This window comes from Microcebus murinus, chromosome 28 (genome assembly GCF_040939455.1).
Source record: "Microcebus murinus isolate Inina chromosome 28, M.murinus_Inina_mat1.0, whole genome shotgun sequence".
In the NCBI taxonomy this organism is placed as follows: domain Eukaryota; kingdom Metazoa; phylum Chordata; class Mammalia; order Primates; family Cheirogaleidae; genus Microcebus; species Microcebus murinus.
In genome coordinates, this window is record NC_134131.1 from 4,172,059 (window position 1) to 4,189,145 (window position 17,087).

The following is a 17,087-nucleotide window of genomic DNA, read 5'->3' on the forward strand; positions in this document are numbered from 1 at the left end:
CTATGCCCGAGAGGATGAGTCACCCGACAAGCTGATGAGGAGGGCGTGTCGGGTTGCGAGCAAATGGTGCAGGCGGGAACACGCCCCAGAAAGTGCACGGGGACAGGGACACCTGACAGTACCCGAGACAGAGCCACTCTCGCTGAGCCTCTCTTGAAAAATAAAATCCAACAACAAAAATAAAACAAAGCAAAGAACCACACCAGGGTGATAGCGATTGTATTCCTCTCCCCGCACGGCTCTCTGTGGGAAATGCAGTTTCACAAAATTGATGGGTCTTTTCTTTTTCCCAATCATGTTTCCCTCCTCCCCCCCCCCCACCACAGTGGATTTTCAGTCCTGTTGTCTGGCTCCCAAAATTACCGATTAGGAACTCTAGAATTGCAAAAACAAAGTTATGCTACCAAAAATGTTTTGAAAGGGTTCACATGTTTTTTCAAGTGGAAGCCCTATAAAATACACAGCAACTCTTCCAAGGCACAAGGCCAAGGCTGGGAATCCACTTGCTGGACTTGATTAACCCTCTGATAAAGCCAGGGGCAATGCAGGATCCCTGGGGACTCTGCCACCCTACACCCTGCCCCCACCAGCGGTGGCAGGTGTCCCGGGAAGGGTCAGATGGGCTGGCCTGGTTCACCTTTTAAGCCCCTCCCAATTCTCTGTTTTCAAGGTGCACCAAATTCCTCAGACTACTGCTGGGGGGTCAGGGATGGCGTGGGACTCTTTTCCCTTCTAGATCATCTTGGACATTCACCCCGATATGCTCACGGCCTGTGCAAAGCACACGGGGTCGCTCCCAGGGTTACTTTCAGTTGGCCAAATTCCTAAGGGTGGCCAGAAATCTGAACTCCTCTAATGGAACATTTGTGACAGCTGTAATTTCATGTATTTTTCCTGTGTGTCTGTGTGTGTTTTCTTTTTAAGAAAAATGTTTAGGGCAGCCACTGGAGGCAGCATGGTTTGTTCTGCACTGAAATACAGAACCACCGTGAGACTGGTCTCCGAATTATAAATCCAGAGATAGGGACCATCCCAAGATTTTTATTGCTTCCAGAGTGTGAGGGACAGTCCGGGGTGGTCATTACTGAAACGTTGCGATGCCGGTGGGTTAAGGAGACGCAAAGCAGGATGGGGCAGCGAGGGCTGTCCCAGAGAGCAGAGGGCACTCTGCCGGCCTCGGGCCAGCTAGCCCCAGCGGACAGGGAACAGAACTGCTCTAAGCCAGGAGTCTGCAAACTTTTTCTAGAAAGGGGAAGACAATAAATGTCTTAGTTTGGGCAGCCCTGACCGTCTCTGTCCCAGCTCTCAACTCTGCCACTGCAGGACCACAGAGGGACATACCGACACTAAGGACACAAATGGGCATCGCTATGTGTCCGTACAACTTTATTGATGGACACTGAAATCTGATATCCATATCATCTCCATGGGTTACAAAATATAATTCTTTTGCTTTTTTCCCAACCATTGAAAAGTGGAAAGACCGTTCTCAGATGGCATGGGGGGGGGCGTGGGGCAAGGACAGGGCAGTTAGCCCGCAGGTTTCAGATGCCGACCCCTGCTCTGAGCAAGCCTCACATCGATCGAGAAAGACCTTTGTCACCCAGTTGCTCTGAAGATCTTTACAGGAATGGGGAGGGGGCGGGGTGTCTCTGTGCACGGTGACCTTCTCGGTCAAAGGCACAATGTGATTCCAAATCGCGTGTGAATTATCCACAGTCTAATCCTCTTCCACCTGCTGGAGGAGGTTGTAACTGAATACGCTTGGGCTCATTCTACCTGGAGAATCTGCAGGCCCCCAGCTTCTGTGACCTGTGCCTACTCCCACCTATTTGCAAGACAGAGCAAGAGCACGAATTGGCCATTTCTAACTTAGCTCACCTGCGCCTCCTGTCCACCATGCTGCAAATAAGATTTCTGCCCAAACCTCCTCTTTCCAAATCATCTTTGCAGCAAGTGGTGTGTCTCCCTGCTGAGTAAAGGACTGCCTGCTTCATATAAAATAAAGAGAATTGCTTGGTTGTTTTTTTTTTTTTCAAATTCAGATTTTTATATGAATAATCTTTTGAGTTTGGAAATGGTAATTTATGCCATCAAAATGTAGCCTTTTGCTGAGACCCATAGCCCGTTCTCTATTACTCACGAACTTTACAATGGCCTCTCTACCTTTAGGGTGTCTGTTCGGCTTGACTCAACTGGCCAAGTTGCAACAGCCAAGCAGCGAATCATGCTGCCCCTGGTCACTGAGTGTCGCCACGGCCCTAAGAACTAGCCTGGCCACTCTGTGGCCTCATTAGCTAGTAGCACTCTTATATTGTGGTGAGCCTGCTGCCGACCAGTAGTGTACGTGGAGACCTAATCATAGAATTTTGAAGTAGAAGGAACCTTGGAGATCATCTAAAAGACCAAGCTCTCCTCGATACTCGTTTGAGAAAGCAAAAGGGTGGGCAGTTGTGACTTGCTCTGAGGTTACACTCTCGAAATGAATCAAAAAATCCAAAGTGCTTGACTTAATGATTCCAAATTGCTTTTCTCCTCTTTTGAGTCAAGTATGGGGCTGGTTCAGAAGTGGTGAAGGGTGTTTTAGCCCCATTGATAAATGGCAACGAAACACACTTCCTTCTGTAGTGTTTCCGCTAGTTATTCTTGTGGAGTAGAAAAAAGAGAAAACCCTGGTGACCTTTCAGTTAAATATCTGCGGCGAAAATATAATGAATGTGTCCTTAAAGGACGAAAATAGCATCAGAAACATGGACAGGCAACTAAACTTCTGCAGTTCTGCCTTTCTGCCTCTTTTACTGGAACTTTCATATAAAATCCACAATATCTGCAAAACTTCTGAGTAATCTGCAGGGCCGGATCGATCCCACTGCTTAAAACGTAACATCATTTGGTCTGTAATTGTGCGATTCCTTACAGAGAGGCTTTAGTTTTTAGCATTCTCTATCATACTAGAACAATCGCAAAATGAAATTTGATTTTTTTAAAAATCCTTTTTGGCAAGGAGTTGGAAAAAAAGAAAATGAAACAACAATGAAAAGTATTTCAGCAATTCTAAGATGCACTCCTCAACACCACCACACACAGATTTGAAATCCTCTGATAGCAATAATGTGTCGTAGTTTAATTGGGAGCCTTTTATTTTTTTCTTAATGATGCTAAGTAATGGAGTGCCTTATCATCAACGGCATCTTAGAGTCAATGAAGTATAGTAGTTTAAAAAAAAAATGGGTTGCCGACTCTAGGATGAGTTGGGGACATAGGAAATTTATCATATACGTGTCGGGCTGTCAATCTATTTTTCTAACTCACTGTTAAAAAGTGTAAAGCTGCAGTTTGAGCTACCAAATATTGGTTTAATAGCCCTAAGATGTTTTCGTTATGAAAAAGATGACTTTTTCAAAAGAGCACACAAAAGCAATGAACATGAATCAGGATGGAAACAATGGGTCCACACACCTATTCAGACGGTGAACATGTCGCCACCGTGCGTGAATTCTCCCAGGCCTGTGTTGCAGTCACTCATAATGAGGAAATATTAGCATTTCAGTAGAACATTCAATCATGCCTGTGCTCAGAATACAGTTCTTCTACAAATACAGATGTTATCCATTATAAATTCCTGTTTATGAAGGGATGATTGAATATCTACCTACCAGCTCGTAGAATGACATTCTTGTGATTGTTCTTCCCAATAGAAAGTCAATTTTTTTTTTTTCCCCCTGAGGATTATGAATTTAGGTCCAGGTTTAAATGTTTGAAATAACAAATACAATATGTATTTCCTTTTTCTGATCCATGCAGTTAGGCGAGAATAAAATCTCATTTTAATTTCTGAGACTAAACTTGTTTTTTTTTCTTTTTAACACTGAAATGTATTTTATCGAATTCTTCTGAATTATTGAATTTCAAGTGATTCTGCCTTTACCTCATTTGCAACACAGTTTCTATCTTTAAAAGTATGATAGAATACGCTAGAAAGTAGGAACTGGAAAATGAAGTACTTACGTTTATAAAATACTGCTTTAAAAGTTATGTGGGGCAGAAGTTCATAGATCTTTTCTAGAACAGTCGCTTCCCCGACTAAGGAGGCATTTACATTCCAGACTTGGACGACGTCTTCTCGGTCCCGAATGCTGACACTAACTCCTATCACTTCGTCATCTGGGGGGAAAGAAGGAAAAAAAGAAATGAGTGATAATTTCCAACTCAGTCTGATTGTTGCTAAGAATCTAATCGTTTTATCTGAAAGTTACAGATAAGACGGGGAAAAGAAGATGGCACAAGAGAATTTGTGAGAAATAATCGTCTCTACGGGAATCGTTGGGAAAAAAAAGCAAGTTAGTGTACAAAAGCTGCGGCAGTCACAACACATTTATCCAGGGACATAGATAAACAAAGTGTTCTAGCCAAATGCGTTTTCCAGATAAGTCATTTATCCTTTTTAAAGTTACCAAAGTTTTCTGACTATTTCTTACTTTGTTTTGGTGAGATTTCTTTTTCAAATGGGTTGCATAATTCCCTGCTCTCTGCAAGCCAAGTGAACTGAAATGAACTTTTCCTCGATCCCTGGCTGTCTTTGCTGAGAAGAGCAAGAGTTTCTCCTGACTTCCTGCCAAGCTTTCAGAGAGACCTTGAGGTGGTTAGTGCTATCTGCCCCAATACTAACCGGACCCAGACTGCACACCCTACGTTGCTCATCTGCTTTTTGTGGTCTGTCTGTCCACTCCTTGCCTACCGATTCTTCCTGCTATCCGGTGCTTGTCTCTAGCAATCACCCTCTTGTTCTGGGCATAATTCGTGGGCCAGAGAACCAATGCCTATCTGTTAGCACTGTATCGAGTGTAAGTATTTATCTCCTGAGTATGGCTCTGTGATTCTAAGTACTATATTTCATTGAATGGACATTCATTTACCTACACTGATTAATATAGGTTCTTTAAAAAAAAAAAAAAGTGAGATTCCACATTTGGGGCTGCCTTGTAGACAGTTGAGCATCGTGGCTGGATAGTAAGTATACTCTTATATACTCCCTTGTAGCCACTTTGTTTATGCTAATTGGGAGCCAAATAATAATAGTACACACTCCTGGTTTTCTGTGCTCCCAACACAGTAATGGAATAGGGGCAGCTCTTTGCACTTGCACACTCAAAAGATAAGCATTATTGGAATTAGGAAATTTTGCTTTAGTTAATATGCTTTGCTTAATTTGCTAGCTTCTGTAAAGCCAAATATTCATGCCATCGGTTTTTCTGATTGTCTTCTGGAGGTCAAAACATTTTAGTATTAGGATATCATTTAAATGAGAACATACCCAATTTACTCAAATAAGTCATTTTTGGTGCAATAATTCCTTTCTTTCCTCCTGCAGTCTTCCCTTTCCTTTTTCCTCTCATCCTTCTTTGCTTTTTAAATGAATTTGACCCTGGCTAAATGTGTATGACTTGACGCTAAATGACTCCATTTACACAAATGTTCAAAAACAGGCAAAATTAGCTTATGGTGTAAAAAGTTAGTTTGGTGGCCACCTTTGAAAGAAGGGAAGATGAGGGGGCACTCTTGGGGGCTGGTAATGTCCCGGTCCTCTATCTGCATGCTAGCTGCAGGGGTGTGCTTACTTTGTGAGTATTTATCACGTGTGCACTTCTTCTGTATATATGTCACATTCGAACAAAAAGTCCCCTCCCCCCAAAAAAAGTGCCTAATGATGGCTATCCACAGAAACTTATTATACCATCAAGAAAAGAGTTTTTAGGTACAAGTTTCTTATTTTTAAATGTATACTTTAAGAACAGTCTTGCTAGAGCTCAATGTTTTATTCCACGTGAAAAACAAAATCATCAACTAAAGAGGGAAGCTCTGCCGTTGATCGCTTTCAAGAATGGCTGTAGGTTACAGTCACTAGATTAGCCTTTTGGGGAAATGTTCGCATTACCCAGTCTTTCGGTATTGCCTGTTTCTGCGCTATTGGTCAGGGGGTGATGTAATTGATGGACGCTGACTATGCCGAACTGTCAACGTCTCAGTTTGGCGTGGCTTTTGGTGGCTGGGGCACAGTTACCAGCAGGGCACTTTCAGTGTCTTGGTCCAAGGCTGCACCTGTATGCAAAGGCAAATCCACCAGCAAACATGCAATATTCATAAGTAGCATCAGCCAGCACAACCTCAATTATGTCAGGTCACCGGCAGCACGAGACATTAGAGTGGCGGAGGAGCCACTGCCTGAAGCTGATGGAAGCGAGGCCCAGAGAGATCAGCTGGCTCACTTAAAGTGGCAGAGCCAGTCAACAGAAGAGCTTTATGGTTAACAGTCAAAGGTGGGCTCTTTTCCTAACTCAACTACGGAACAACTGGTCTTCTTTACGCGACACTGGCTATTTCTTATGACTTAAGACTATTCTCCCTGGCTCTGGACACAGGAATAATTCATACATAAAATTTCTTCTCCCAAGGGTTTATGTATGTATTTATAATTGTACACAAGATGCACTTCTAGATGTGTATTATCAAGTTGCTAACTACTACCCCCTATTAAAACAGATTTAATGTTCTGCATTAATTAATTAATTTTCTGTGTATTTCTAAGGCAATTTTATCTCTTCAAAGGCTTTGTCTTAAGTGACTAGCAAGTGGCATAAGAAGTAAGCAAAATAAACGTAGGATTCTTGAAACTGCTGGCGAGACGAATTTGACACTTGCCATGGGACGGGGAAGCCCCCTACAGGGGCTCTCAAAGACAGCACCAGCTGAGAAGTCTGAAGGCCAATTGATCAGTATCATTAGCTAAAAAACAAACAAACAAAAAAACCCAAAACTTAACTGAAAGCTGAAGAGGGAATATATGACCCTAATGTTACCTCGGAAGCATTCAGAAAGAACTACCTAAAGAAGAAAACAAAACTCTAAACAGGCCATCACACTCTCCTCTTTGAGTGGTTTCATCCTAAGCACGAGAAAAAACAAGAAGTCCTCCTTGGCCGGGCGCTGTGGCTCACACCTGTAATCCTAGCTCTTGGGAGGCCGAGGCGGGCGGATTGCTCAAGGTCAGGAGTTCGAAACCAGCCTGAGCAAGAGCGAGACCCCGTCTCTACTATAAATAGAAAGAAATTAATTGGCCAACTGATATATATATAAAAAAATTAGCCGGGCATGGTGGCGCATGCCTGTAGTCCCAGCTACTCGGGAGGCTGAGGCAGAAGGATCACTCAAGCCCAGGAGTTTGAGGTTGCTGTGAGCTAGGCTGACGCCATGGCATTCACTCTAGCCTGGACAACAAAGCGAGACTCTGTCTCAAAAAAAAAAAAAAAAAAAAAAAAAAAAAAAAGTCCTCCTAACAGGCTCCTGGAAATGCACTTGGCATTTGCAAATGGCCCCCAAAGGCCAGTCCTGAAGACCTTACGTTTCATCCTCCACTGTGGGATCATGGGTAATGACACTGAGCAGCCACGGTCCTCTCTGGGCAGGGGACCAAGCGAAGACCAAAGGAGAAAGGAAGGGGTAGAGAGGGACAGGAGGGACGAAGGGATCCTGCCTGCCTACCTCTAAGCTTCCCCCTTTGCAAGCCTTGGAACAGATAAAGGAAACCTACTGCAAATTGTGTCAAGAGCCCCACTGATGACAAACTGTTCTTTGCTTTCTGCCTATTTATTTTGGACAGATGGTGGCAGACCCTATTAAGTTGAGCTAGGAGCGGGGAAAATATATATGCATAGATACATACAAATATAATACACACATATGTAAAATATACATATGTACATAGACACACATATCTAACGCTAAACACCACAAACACGTCAAAAAATAAAATTTAAAAAAAAATAAAAATCTGAGCAGCTGCATAGTGACAGAACGAACAGATTCCGCAAGACACAAGCAGGAGCCAAGCAGGCACGGGGCACGACGACCAGAGCTGCGGGCTTCGTTACCTGCCGCGGCGCGATCTGTGAATTGCTCCCCGATAGTTGCTAACAACAACTCTTTCCAAACTGTGGACTGATGTGGGGGAAGAATAAAAAAAAAAAAAAAAAAAAAACCAAAAAAAAACAAAACACATATATATTTTTAGACAATTATCTTCAGGAGCTAGACAAGTCACATCGTCAACGTTGCACGCATGCACTCTCTGTGCCCAGACTCGGACATCTCCAAATCGCAAGTGTAAACGTCTATAAGGGTGGCATATATTTTATTGGCTTATACATAAACTCACACATTTGCAAGGGATCCAAAGTCTCATGGAAGCTGACCTTCAGTAAAACCACTGGTGACATTCAGAAGAGTAGGGAAAAATGCATTCAGAGGACTTAAAAATTTTCAATTGTGGCCGGGCACGGTGGCTCACGCCTGTCATCCTAGCACTCTGGGAGGCCGAGGCGGGCGGGTTGCTCGAGGTCAGGAGTTGGAAACCAGCCTGAGCAAGAGCGAGACCCCGTCTCTACTATAAATAGAAAGAAATTAATTGGCCAACTGATATATATAGAAAAAGTTAGCCGGGCATGGTGGCGCATGCCTGGAGTCCCAGCTACTCGGGAGGCTGAGGCAGGAGGATGGCTTGAGCCCAGGAGTTTGAGGTTGCTGTGAGCGAGGCTGACGCCATGGCACTCACTCTAGCCTGGGCAGCAGAGTGAGACTCTGTCTCAAAAAAAAAAATGTTTTTTCAATTGTTTTGCCTCTCACCCCTTCAAAATGTATAAACTGATTAAATATTTATATATAAGCTGAATGCTATTAGCAAAACCCTTCTCTTCAAAACCCTTTCCTTTTCTTTTCTTTCTTTCTTTCTTTCTTTCTTTCTTTCTTTCTTTCTTTCTTTCTTTCTTTCTTTCTTTCTTTCTTTCTTTCAGCTTATAAAGTACTTCAAAGCTTACACAAGTGAAGAACACCTGAGGACATTTCTTGTTTACTTGATACTAGAGGCGTGGAAAATTCCATGCACCTGAGGCAGATTGTTTACACCGGGCGACAACACCGGGCGACAGAACTTTGTGCGTGAATGTGTGCAGTTTCCCTGGAAGAATGAGTACCTGCTCTGGGCTACCTCCTACCAACACTGGAGTTCCTTCTACTCAAGATCTACTAAAGCCATCCAGCAGATAGCCAGAATCCACTCACAGCTTACTGGGGGCCTAAAAGGTCTTCCAGTTATTCCCTTTGGAAAGTTCTCGGTCCCATTTATCGTCCTTGCCATGGTCCACGGGCGCCAAAGTCTCCCAGAACTGGGCTGGAACCCTGAGAGGCTGCTGATGATCTGTACTCAAGTGCATTGTCAGGCCCTCTGAGCTGCGGTTTCTTTAGGGAACAAGAAATGACAACAGGGCTGACCTCCCGGGGTTGCCGAGACTATGCAATGAGTCAATGAACACATTCAAAGTCAGGGGTCCTCAAACTTTTTCAACAGGGGGCCAGTTCACTGTCCCTCAGACCATTGGAGAGTGCCCACTGTGGGCCCGGGACAGGTCGGCTGCTAAGCAGGACAGGCAGCGGTGGCAAAAACACTCCGAGGGCCAGATCAATGTGCTAGGCGGCCCGTACGTGGCCTGCGGGCCGTAGTTTGAGGACGCCTGTTCAAAGTGCTCAGCACAACGATTTCAATGGAAGGGCTCAAGATTTAAGATCTACCCCACAAATAGCTACATGTTTGCTGTATGTCGGGCGCTCAGAACACATTAACTATTAATACAGGAATAGTGTTTATTGTTTGTCCTGATGAGCTTAAGCAGCCCAGCTGAATTTTTAACCAAGGCCAGGGCAGGTAAATAGGGGACTGAAATGGGGCCTCTCATCCTCAACGAGGTTCTTCTTTTCTATTTTCTAGACCCTCCCTTCTGGCCTTCTGTTCTACTAGCCTTCTATCTAGAAATCATCGTTTCTGTTGTCCATCTGTCCAACCACAGTTCTTCACGCTGTTAATGATAAAAGTTGAGAGTGGGAAGAGGAGTCAGGGCTAAGGAGACCTAAATCGCCTTCTTTCAATTCAGACAAGCTTGACCCACAAGACTCCCTCCGGTCGACGATTAAGAGTAGGCTGAGCTGCGTGGGATGAGAGAACTTCTACGATCTTCGAAGTATGACTGTTGGTGACCGAGCGTGGCCACGTGGGCCAACACGGAGAGAAAGGACAGAACTGCCTCTCAGCCAGTTTTCAATGAATGTTGACGCCATGACTACATCTATTAGAGTTCAAGGTCTAGTGTGAGTAAACGAAGAACATGAATAGGCAAAAAGCATTCTTCGTGAAATTAAAAATAAATAAATAAATAAAAACCCTTGCATTTTCTCACTCCCTGATATTCTCTGCTCTCTCTCTTTTTTTTTAGAGGGGGTGAATGGAGGGACTTCATGGGCCTTGCTCGGTTTGCTATTTGCTCCCCTGGTATCTTTGATCATGCATGCCAAATAACAGTCAAATCTGGGAGCTACACATCTTGACTAAGAGTTTGCGCCTTTGACAAATAAATCTGGTCTTATCTTTAGGTGTGTGCTTGTGGAGAAATGACTCCAGCTCCAACATATGGGTCCCTGGAGACATTTCAATTCTTCGAGCTTATGCACATGAAAGAAACCATGAAGAGGTGAGAATGGGTAGCATTTCCCCTTCTTCCATTTTTCAAAGATTTTTGGTTTCCCAGGGCTTAAATCAGGGGTCCTCAAACTACGGCCGGAGGGCCACATGCGGGCCACCTAGCACATTGATCCGGCCCTCTGGGTGTTTTTGCTGCCGCTGCCTGTCCTGCTTAGCAGCCGACTCATCCGGGGCCCACAGTGGCACTCTCCAACGGTCTGAGGGACAGCGAACTGGCCCCCTGTTTAAAAAGTTTGAGGACTCCTGGCTTAAATGATTTGAATGGTCACTCTTCTTTCCAGTCACTATGATGGATGAAAGTCCACTCCTGGGAAATTCGGCATTTCTGAGGCTTGGCCACTACAAACAGATCGTCACACCGACCGGATTCTCACCGGCTCCAGAAGGAGGCTGGGCATCGTGGCTCGTGAAACCCTAACGAGCAATGGGACGCAGGCCACCCCATTCCCCACGCCATGGTCATTCTCGGCACTGCCTTTGTTCCCCAGGGGAGGAGGGACGAGCCTTTGCTGGGAAGGATCCCGCTTCCTACTGCGCAAAACCAGCTTGCACGTGTTAGTTGTGGCTGGCAGGGCAATGACGGCCACCAAGATAATCCATCAGCCTTTCTGTACAGTCTGCAGGCGTTGCCTCTTGCAGACCACACGATGCAATTGCACGGTCACACCGTTTCTATAGGGAAGCACAAGGCTACATTTTCAGGGTGACAGTGTGGGGCAGAAAATCAGCAAGGTCAGAAGGGAATTTCCCTCCACCCAGGCGTGTCTGGGAGACCACCAGGTAGGTAGGCCGTGTGCAAAGCACCATATGCCCGTCACAGGCAGTCAGTCAGTCCACAAACAATCCCAGGCTTAGCCAGTCCCCGAAAAGGGTCAGAAGAAACCTACCGTGCTGTCTTTGGGAACTTTCATCTTCCATACGCCACCCTTTGCATTGCTCTCCTCTTCCCTGGATCAAAGACCAACGTTGAAAGTTATACTCAAGGATTAAGAGGTTCTATGTACGTTTAGATTGAGTATTTCGTCGTAAAAAGAGAAACGATGGGGGCATTTTCCAATAAACTCTCCCCCCCCCCGTCCTTTTATTGGAAAGAGAAGCAGATGAAAGGAAAAGGAAAGGGTTAGGGCCCAGGAGGGATGAGAGTGGAATTCAGCAGCGACCCGGGGAAGGCTGGTGGATGGGGCACCAGTCCTCATCCGCGAGGAGGTGGCCTTGACGGGTTGGTGGCCTCGGCTCTCCGGGGATGGACAATCTCTATGACTGTTTCCCGTGTGAAAAGTCCTGTGCACTGCAGTGACCCTGACCCGTTTGTGACAGGGTCTCGTTGGATTCTCATAGCAATCTTGTGTCACAGGCCTAATGAGTGACACCTGCTGTGTCCCCCTCTTTAATATCTGCTCCCTCTCTGGTAGGGGCACCTCAACTCGCCCTTGAGGAGCCACCTGTCCCCGACTCTTACGTCACACTCACTCAGACAGGGTTGATTGCACCCCCCGGTTGCAGAGATGAGCTCATGACCCGGGTCTGCTGTCAGAATATTGCCCTTTCCTTGTCTCTGGGACCCTCTGGGGAGGACCAGCAAATGCTGACATTGCTAAACTTGCAAGGGGCAAGACCGGAACTAGTGAAGGCCATTTTGCTACCCCAAAGAAGAGAGAAAATTAAATCTAAAAATTAAACCAATGCAGAAGGAAACAAAGCAAATCCGATGGAGAGCGCCAGATTCCTGATAACATCTGAGCTCCCGGATCTGCTGGAAATCCCAGTGAACTTCTCAGTTACAGGTTCAAAAAAAAAAAAATCCATTTTTTGCTCAAATTAGGTTTCTGTCATTTGCTAGCAAAGGAGCTGAAATACATGACCATTTTATTAATGAGTAAATAAATCGGAAAGGCTGAATGACATGACATAAGGATCTACTACTCATTGGGACTCCGGTCTGGGCAAACCAACGTGCTATCCACCCCTCCCATTGCTACAGCAAGCTATCAAAGAAGGGGAACAGTAGAACACTCCCTCCCAGACCCTGGGCCATGATCGGTATCACAGACTTTCCTTGGGGTCCATGCGACAGACAGTCTCGGGGGACAGGATCTTTTATGAGGTCCACAACAGTTTCCCTCCCACCTTGGCCTCAAGTTACACATAGACACTTACCAAAGCGGTCGCCTCTCTCCTCTCATTAAGTGATAACTACATCTCAAAGGCAGGCTAGTCACCGGAGGGATATTATTGTACACACTCCAGAATATCTTTAAAAAGAAAAACACTTTGTTTAATACAGCCAGGATTGATTTACTATGCTGCTGGATTATAAAAGTAACGCATTAAAGAAAATAACTTGATACTCATTAAGTTTTATCCATTCAAAATAGATTTTTTTTTCCCCCTCAGTATCACTTTTAACGTTCTGCTAGAAAATGTAATATAACAGTAAAGAATGTCCCTTGCTGAGCTGGGTGTGTGCCTTGTAGTCCCAGCTATGTGGGAGGCTGAGGCAGGAGGATCGCCCCCGAGCCCAGGAGTTCAAGGTCGCGGTGCGCAATGGTTGCACCTGTGAATAGCCACCACACTTCAGCCTGGGCAACATAGCGAGACCCTGTCTCTAAAAAAAAAAAAGAAAAGAAAAGAAAAAAAAGTTCCTGTTCCTTGTGGTTGTCTGCCAAGTTCTTTGTTTCTGGAAGCTACGGTTATTAAGCCAACATTCTTTTTTTTTTTTTTTTTTTTTTGAGACAGAGTCTCGCTTTGTTGTCCAGGCTAGAGTGAGTGCCGTGGCGTCAGCCTAGCTCACAGCAACCTCCAACTCCTGGGCTCAAGCGATCCTCCTGCCTCAGCCTCCCGAGTAGCTGGGACTACAGGCATGCGCCACCATGCCCGGCTAATTTTTTTATATATATATCAGTTGGCCAATTAATTTCTTTCTATTTATAGTAGAGACGGGGTCTCGCTCTTGCTCAGGCTGGTTTTGAACTCCTGACCTTGAGCAATCCGCCCGCCTCGGCCTCCCAAGAGCTAGGATTACAGGCGTGAGCCACTGCGCCCGGCCTAAGCCAACATTCTTATGTAACGTGTCTATACATAAAGCTGGAAAGGATCTTACTAATGATTTTTGGGCCAGGTACATGGTATCGAATAAAGCCTTCAGGACTGCATATCTGCATTGAACCTTATTTCCTTATAACAGACTCTGTCTTGTCGCTAAGCCCGGAAGGAGTCTGCGGTGCTTTGGCTTGGGGGCAGGGGTGAAGGCGGAGCCCGAGGGGAACCACCTCAGGCACTCTGTCTTCCTTCCTTTCCTGTCCTAGATGCAGCAGGGAACAGCTCAGCTGCTGAAGCCACTTCTGAGCTAGCTGCCCGTGATACAAGGTGTGTATCCGCACGCCTGTGTCCTAAAACTCACATGTTGAAACCCTAACTTTCCTACTGGGACGAGATTAGCAGGTGAGGCATTTGGGAGGTAATTAGGTCATGAGGGTAGGGCCACCGTGACAGGGTTAGTGTCCTCATCAGAAGAGGGAGAAAGCGAACCCTCTCTTCACCACATCGGGATACAAGGAGAAGGCGGCCGTCTGTTAACCGGGAAGAGAGCCCTCTCCACGCCTGCTCATGCCAGGCCCATGGTCTTGGACTTCCAGCCCCCAGAACCGTGAGGAGCGAAGGGTTGCTGTATAAGCTGCCCGGTTTACGGTGTTCTGCTATAGTGGCCTGAACTAAGACACAGGGTAATTGGCAAACAGAAATAGATTACATAAAAATAATAAAGTCACAGTAATAAAAACAGTAATGGTACCACCAAGTGATATTGAGCTATTCTGTGTTCTAGGCTTTGTTCTGTGAACTTTTGACATGTTTATGTAATTTATCCTGATGACAACCCCATGAGGAGACATGACTACTATCTTTGTTTTATGGATAAGGAAACCAAGGCAGACACTAACCTGCCCAAGAATCGCTGTTTGGTATGACCATCAGGATTAGGATGAAGATCCAGGCTATGAAGACGAAAACGCATCCTGGTTTGTTTGGAATGGGTAGTAGAATGACTATGCTATGAATTCTAGGCGTAGAATTATTGTGCAAACAAGAAATAGCTTTCTGTGCGGGGAGGTACATACAGGGTGATTACCTGGGCCTCCTAGTGGGTCTGAGAAAAACAGTAAAAGCAACAGAGCAATTAGAAAAATGAATCCTAGGACCTCAAGAATTGAGTCGCATGGGTGGAATGGAATTTTTTTTTAATCTATGTTAATGATAACTCCTGATGGGTTGTTCAAAACTGTTCTATGTAAAAAAATAAAATAAAATAAAGCTGAATTAATTGCAAAGGTGGCAGTGATGAATTGTAAGATAAAACTGAAGGCAAAAAAAAATTCCCTGATGGTAGATTTATTAATTGAGAATCCACCTTGCCTCCCTCCTACTAAAATGGTGCTAGTACAGGGAGGAGCTGAAAGTAGATTTGTAATAACAGTAGCTCCTCAAACAGATATCTGTTCTTACAAAGACACCTATCTTGTAAGTGCTTTGCTCTTAGTGCAAATAATATTACGCCAATATTTTAGTTTCTGTTTGTGGTGTGAGTGTGAATACGTAGAGCTGGAATTGCAGCCCAGACGAATGGATTCCAAAATCCCTGTTCTTAGCCACTCATCTATTTTCTTTGATGCTGTTACTACATGTTTTAGGCATATATTCCTCCAATCTTGGAAGCCATAGGCCAGGTCAAGGAGCCACAGAAGAGGGGCAACTGTTGAAGATGTTTTCCCACCAGTAAGATGCCCTGAGCTCCTCCGAGTCTGGTGGCTGTCTTCACTCCAGCCTGTGACCCCTGCTCTGATGTGGCAATGACCTTCCTGGAATTTATGGACAAAATGATGCCACAATGAAGACCCTGGATGAACCAACAGGACTTCGGTTCTGGCAAACTTCAAGTCTACTAAAAGGCAGCCCAAACCAAAGTTTCTGCCCCCAGAACTCTGCCAAAGTTCCCAAATCCTGACTTTTTACCTAGCATTTGAAGCACCTTGAAAAAAATATATACAAAAAATGCTTCTTCCATTCCAAGCAGAAGAAAAACACTCTAAGGATCGTAGCTTTAGAAGCTTCTCTTGAAAGCAAAAACAGACAACCGATTTCGTTTGTCTTGGCAGGTCTAACAGGAAGAGACTGAAGCCCAAGAAGATAAAATGATAGACTAACTCTGAGTTGGGATATTTATTAAAGCCTATATTTGTACATTTGTGCACGAACACAAAATGCCAGCAAAATATCCAGTGGCGCCATTGAAAAGAGTCCCATTTAAAAAGTACAGGGCATTAAATCAGTTTCCTTGTTGCAAACCTCATCCAACACATAGTATATCTGTTAAGTATGTCTGACCATGCAATAGCTGGTGGAAGGATCTAGCACCATTCAGCTCCCTAGACCCTCCCCTCTCTCATGGAAGTGGAAGGCTTGTTACAGTGGAAGCTTGATAATTCATGATTAAACTCTTATCTTTTTTTCATTGCAATGCCTAAATTTTACTATAGATAAAAACTTGCAAATAGGTTTGAAAAGCCATTAGGCTTATAATTAATTCAATTTGGCCTGCACATAGAGGATTGCAATGAAAGTAAAACCAAGCACAGTGTTTATTAATGATGGTTAAGTGCTCTTTTCAAAACCCTAACCACCACCCGATGACGAGGAGAGGTATTCTATGAATGTTGGGCACCGTTCATGCAGTGGACGGTTTGTGACCGCCGGGTGCAGAGCACTGTGACAAGCCCTTGGGGAGAATTGAGCTGAATGTGGGAGGGTCGGGCTTTGACCACAGGAGCCCACTCCTTGGGTTCTCAAGCGCCAGTCTGGCACCCCTCCTTGAGGAAGTGAGGCAGGGCAGACACTCGTCCAGTAGCGTCTAACACCCACATCTAAGACCTAAGTCTGCAGGATTATTTTCACCGGCAAGAAAATCTTGACACCTAAGTTGCCTCCTCTGTAGAAGGAGTGTGATATAGTGATTTTGTTTGAAAATTTAATGATTAAATGGGCCAGCTGCAGTGGCTCATGCCTGTAATTCTCGTCCTCTGGGAGGCCGAGGTGGGAGGATCGCTCAAGGTCAGAAGTTCGAAACCAGCCTGAGCAAGAGCGAGACCTCGCCCGGTCTCTACTAAAAATAGAAAGAAATTAATTGGCCAACTAAAAATATATAGAAAAAATTAGCCGGGCATGGTGGCGCATGCCTGTAGTCCCAGCTACTCGGGAGACTGAGGCAGGAGGATTGCTTGAGCCCAGGAGTTAGAGGTTGCTGCGAGCTAGGCTGATGGCACGGCACTCTAGTCTGGGTAACAGAGTGACACTCTTGTCTCAAAAGAAAAAAAATTAATGATTAAATGCTAAGTGGAAGCACTTGTTCGGCCTGAAGTAAGGAAGCAAAATGTGATTAGACTTGTTAACTACAGTGACCAACAAATCCTCGTCTACGAGTTCAGACTGGAGCAATTATGCCCCACCTGAC

General features: G+C 44.9%; 2 protein-coding genes across 3 annotated transcripts in view; both read right to left on the reverse strand.

Annotated features, from left to right (window-relative positions):
- The window catches only part of FOXP1 (forkhead box P1), a 706,173-nt gene extending 702,074 nt beyond the window's left edge, over positions 1-4,099 (reverse strand). For both annotated transcript variants that reach the window (XM_075998545.1, XM_075998535.1), the window contains exon 1: positions 4,009-4,099. The gene's annotated coding sequence lies outside the window, so the exon portion shown is untranslated. The remainder of the gene's footprint in view (positions 1-4,008) is intronic.
- EIF4E3 (eukaryotic translation initiation factor 4E family member 3) overlaps positions 1-17,087 on the reverse strand; it is a 46,956-nt gene that overhangs the window by 8,930 nt on the left and 20,939 nt on the right. The window contains exons 3-6 of the mRNA XM_075998546.1: positions 12,743-12,837; positions 11,473-11,533; positions 7,929-7,995; positions 4,009-4,164 (exon numbers count right to left, since the gene is read on the reverse strand). Of these exons, the coding sequence (XP_075854661.1) occupies positions 4,009-4,164; positions 7,929-7,995; positions 11,473-11,533; positions 12,743-12,837 (379 nt within the window). The remainder of the gene's footprint in view (positions 1-4,008; positions 4,165-7,928; positions 7,996-11,472; positions 11,534-12,742; positions 12,838-17,087) is intronic.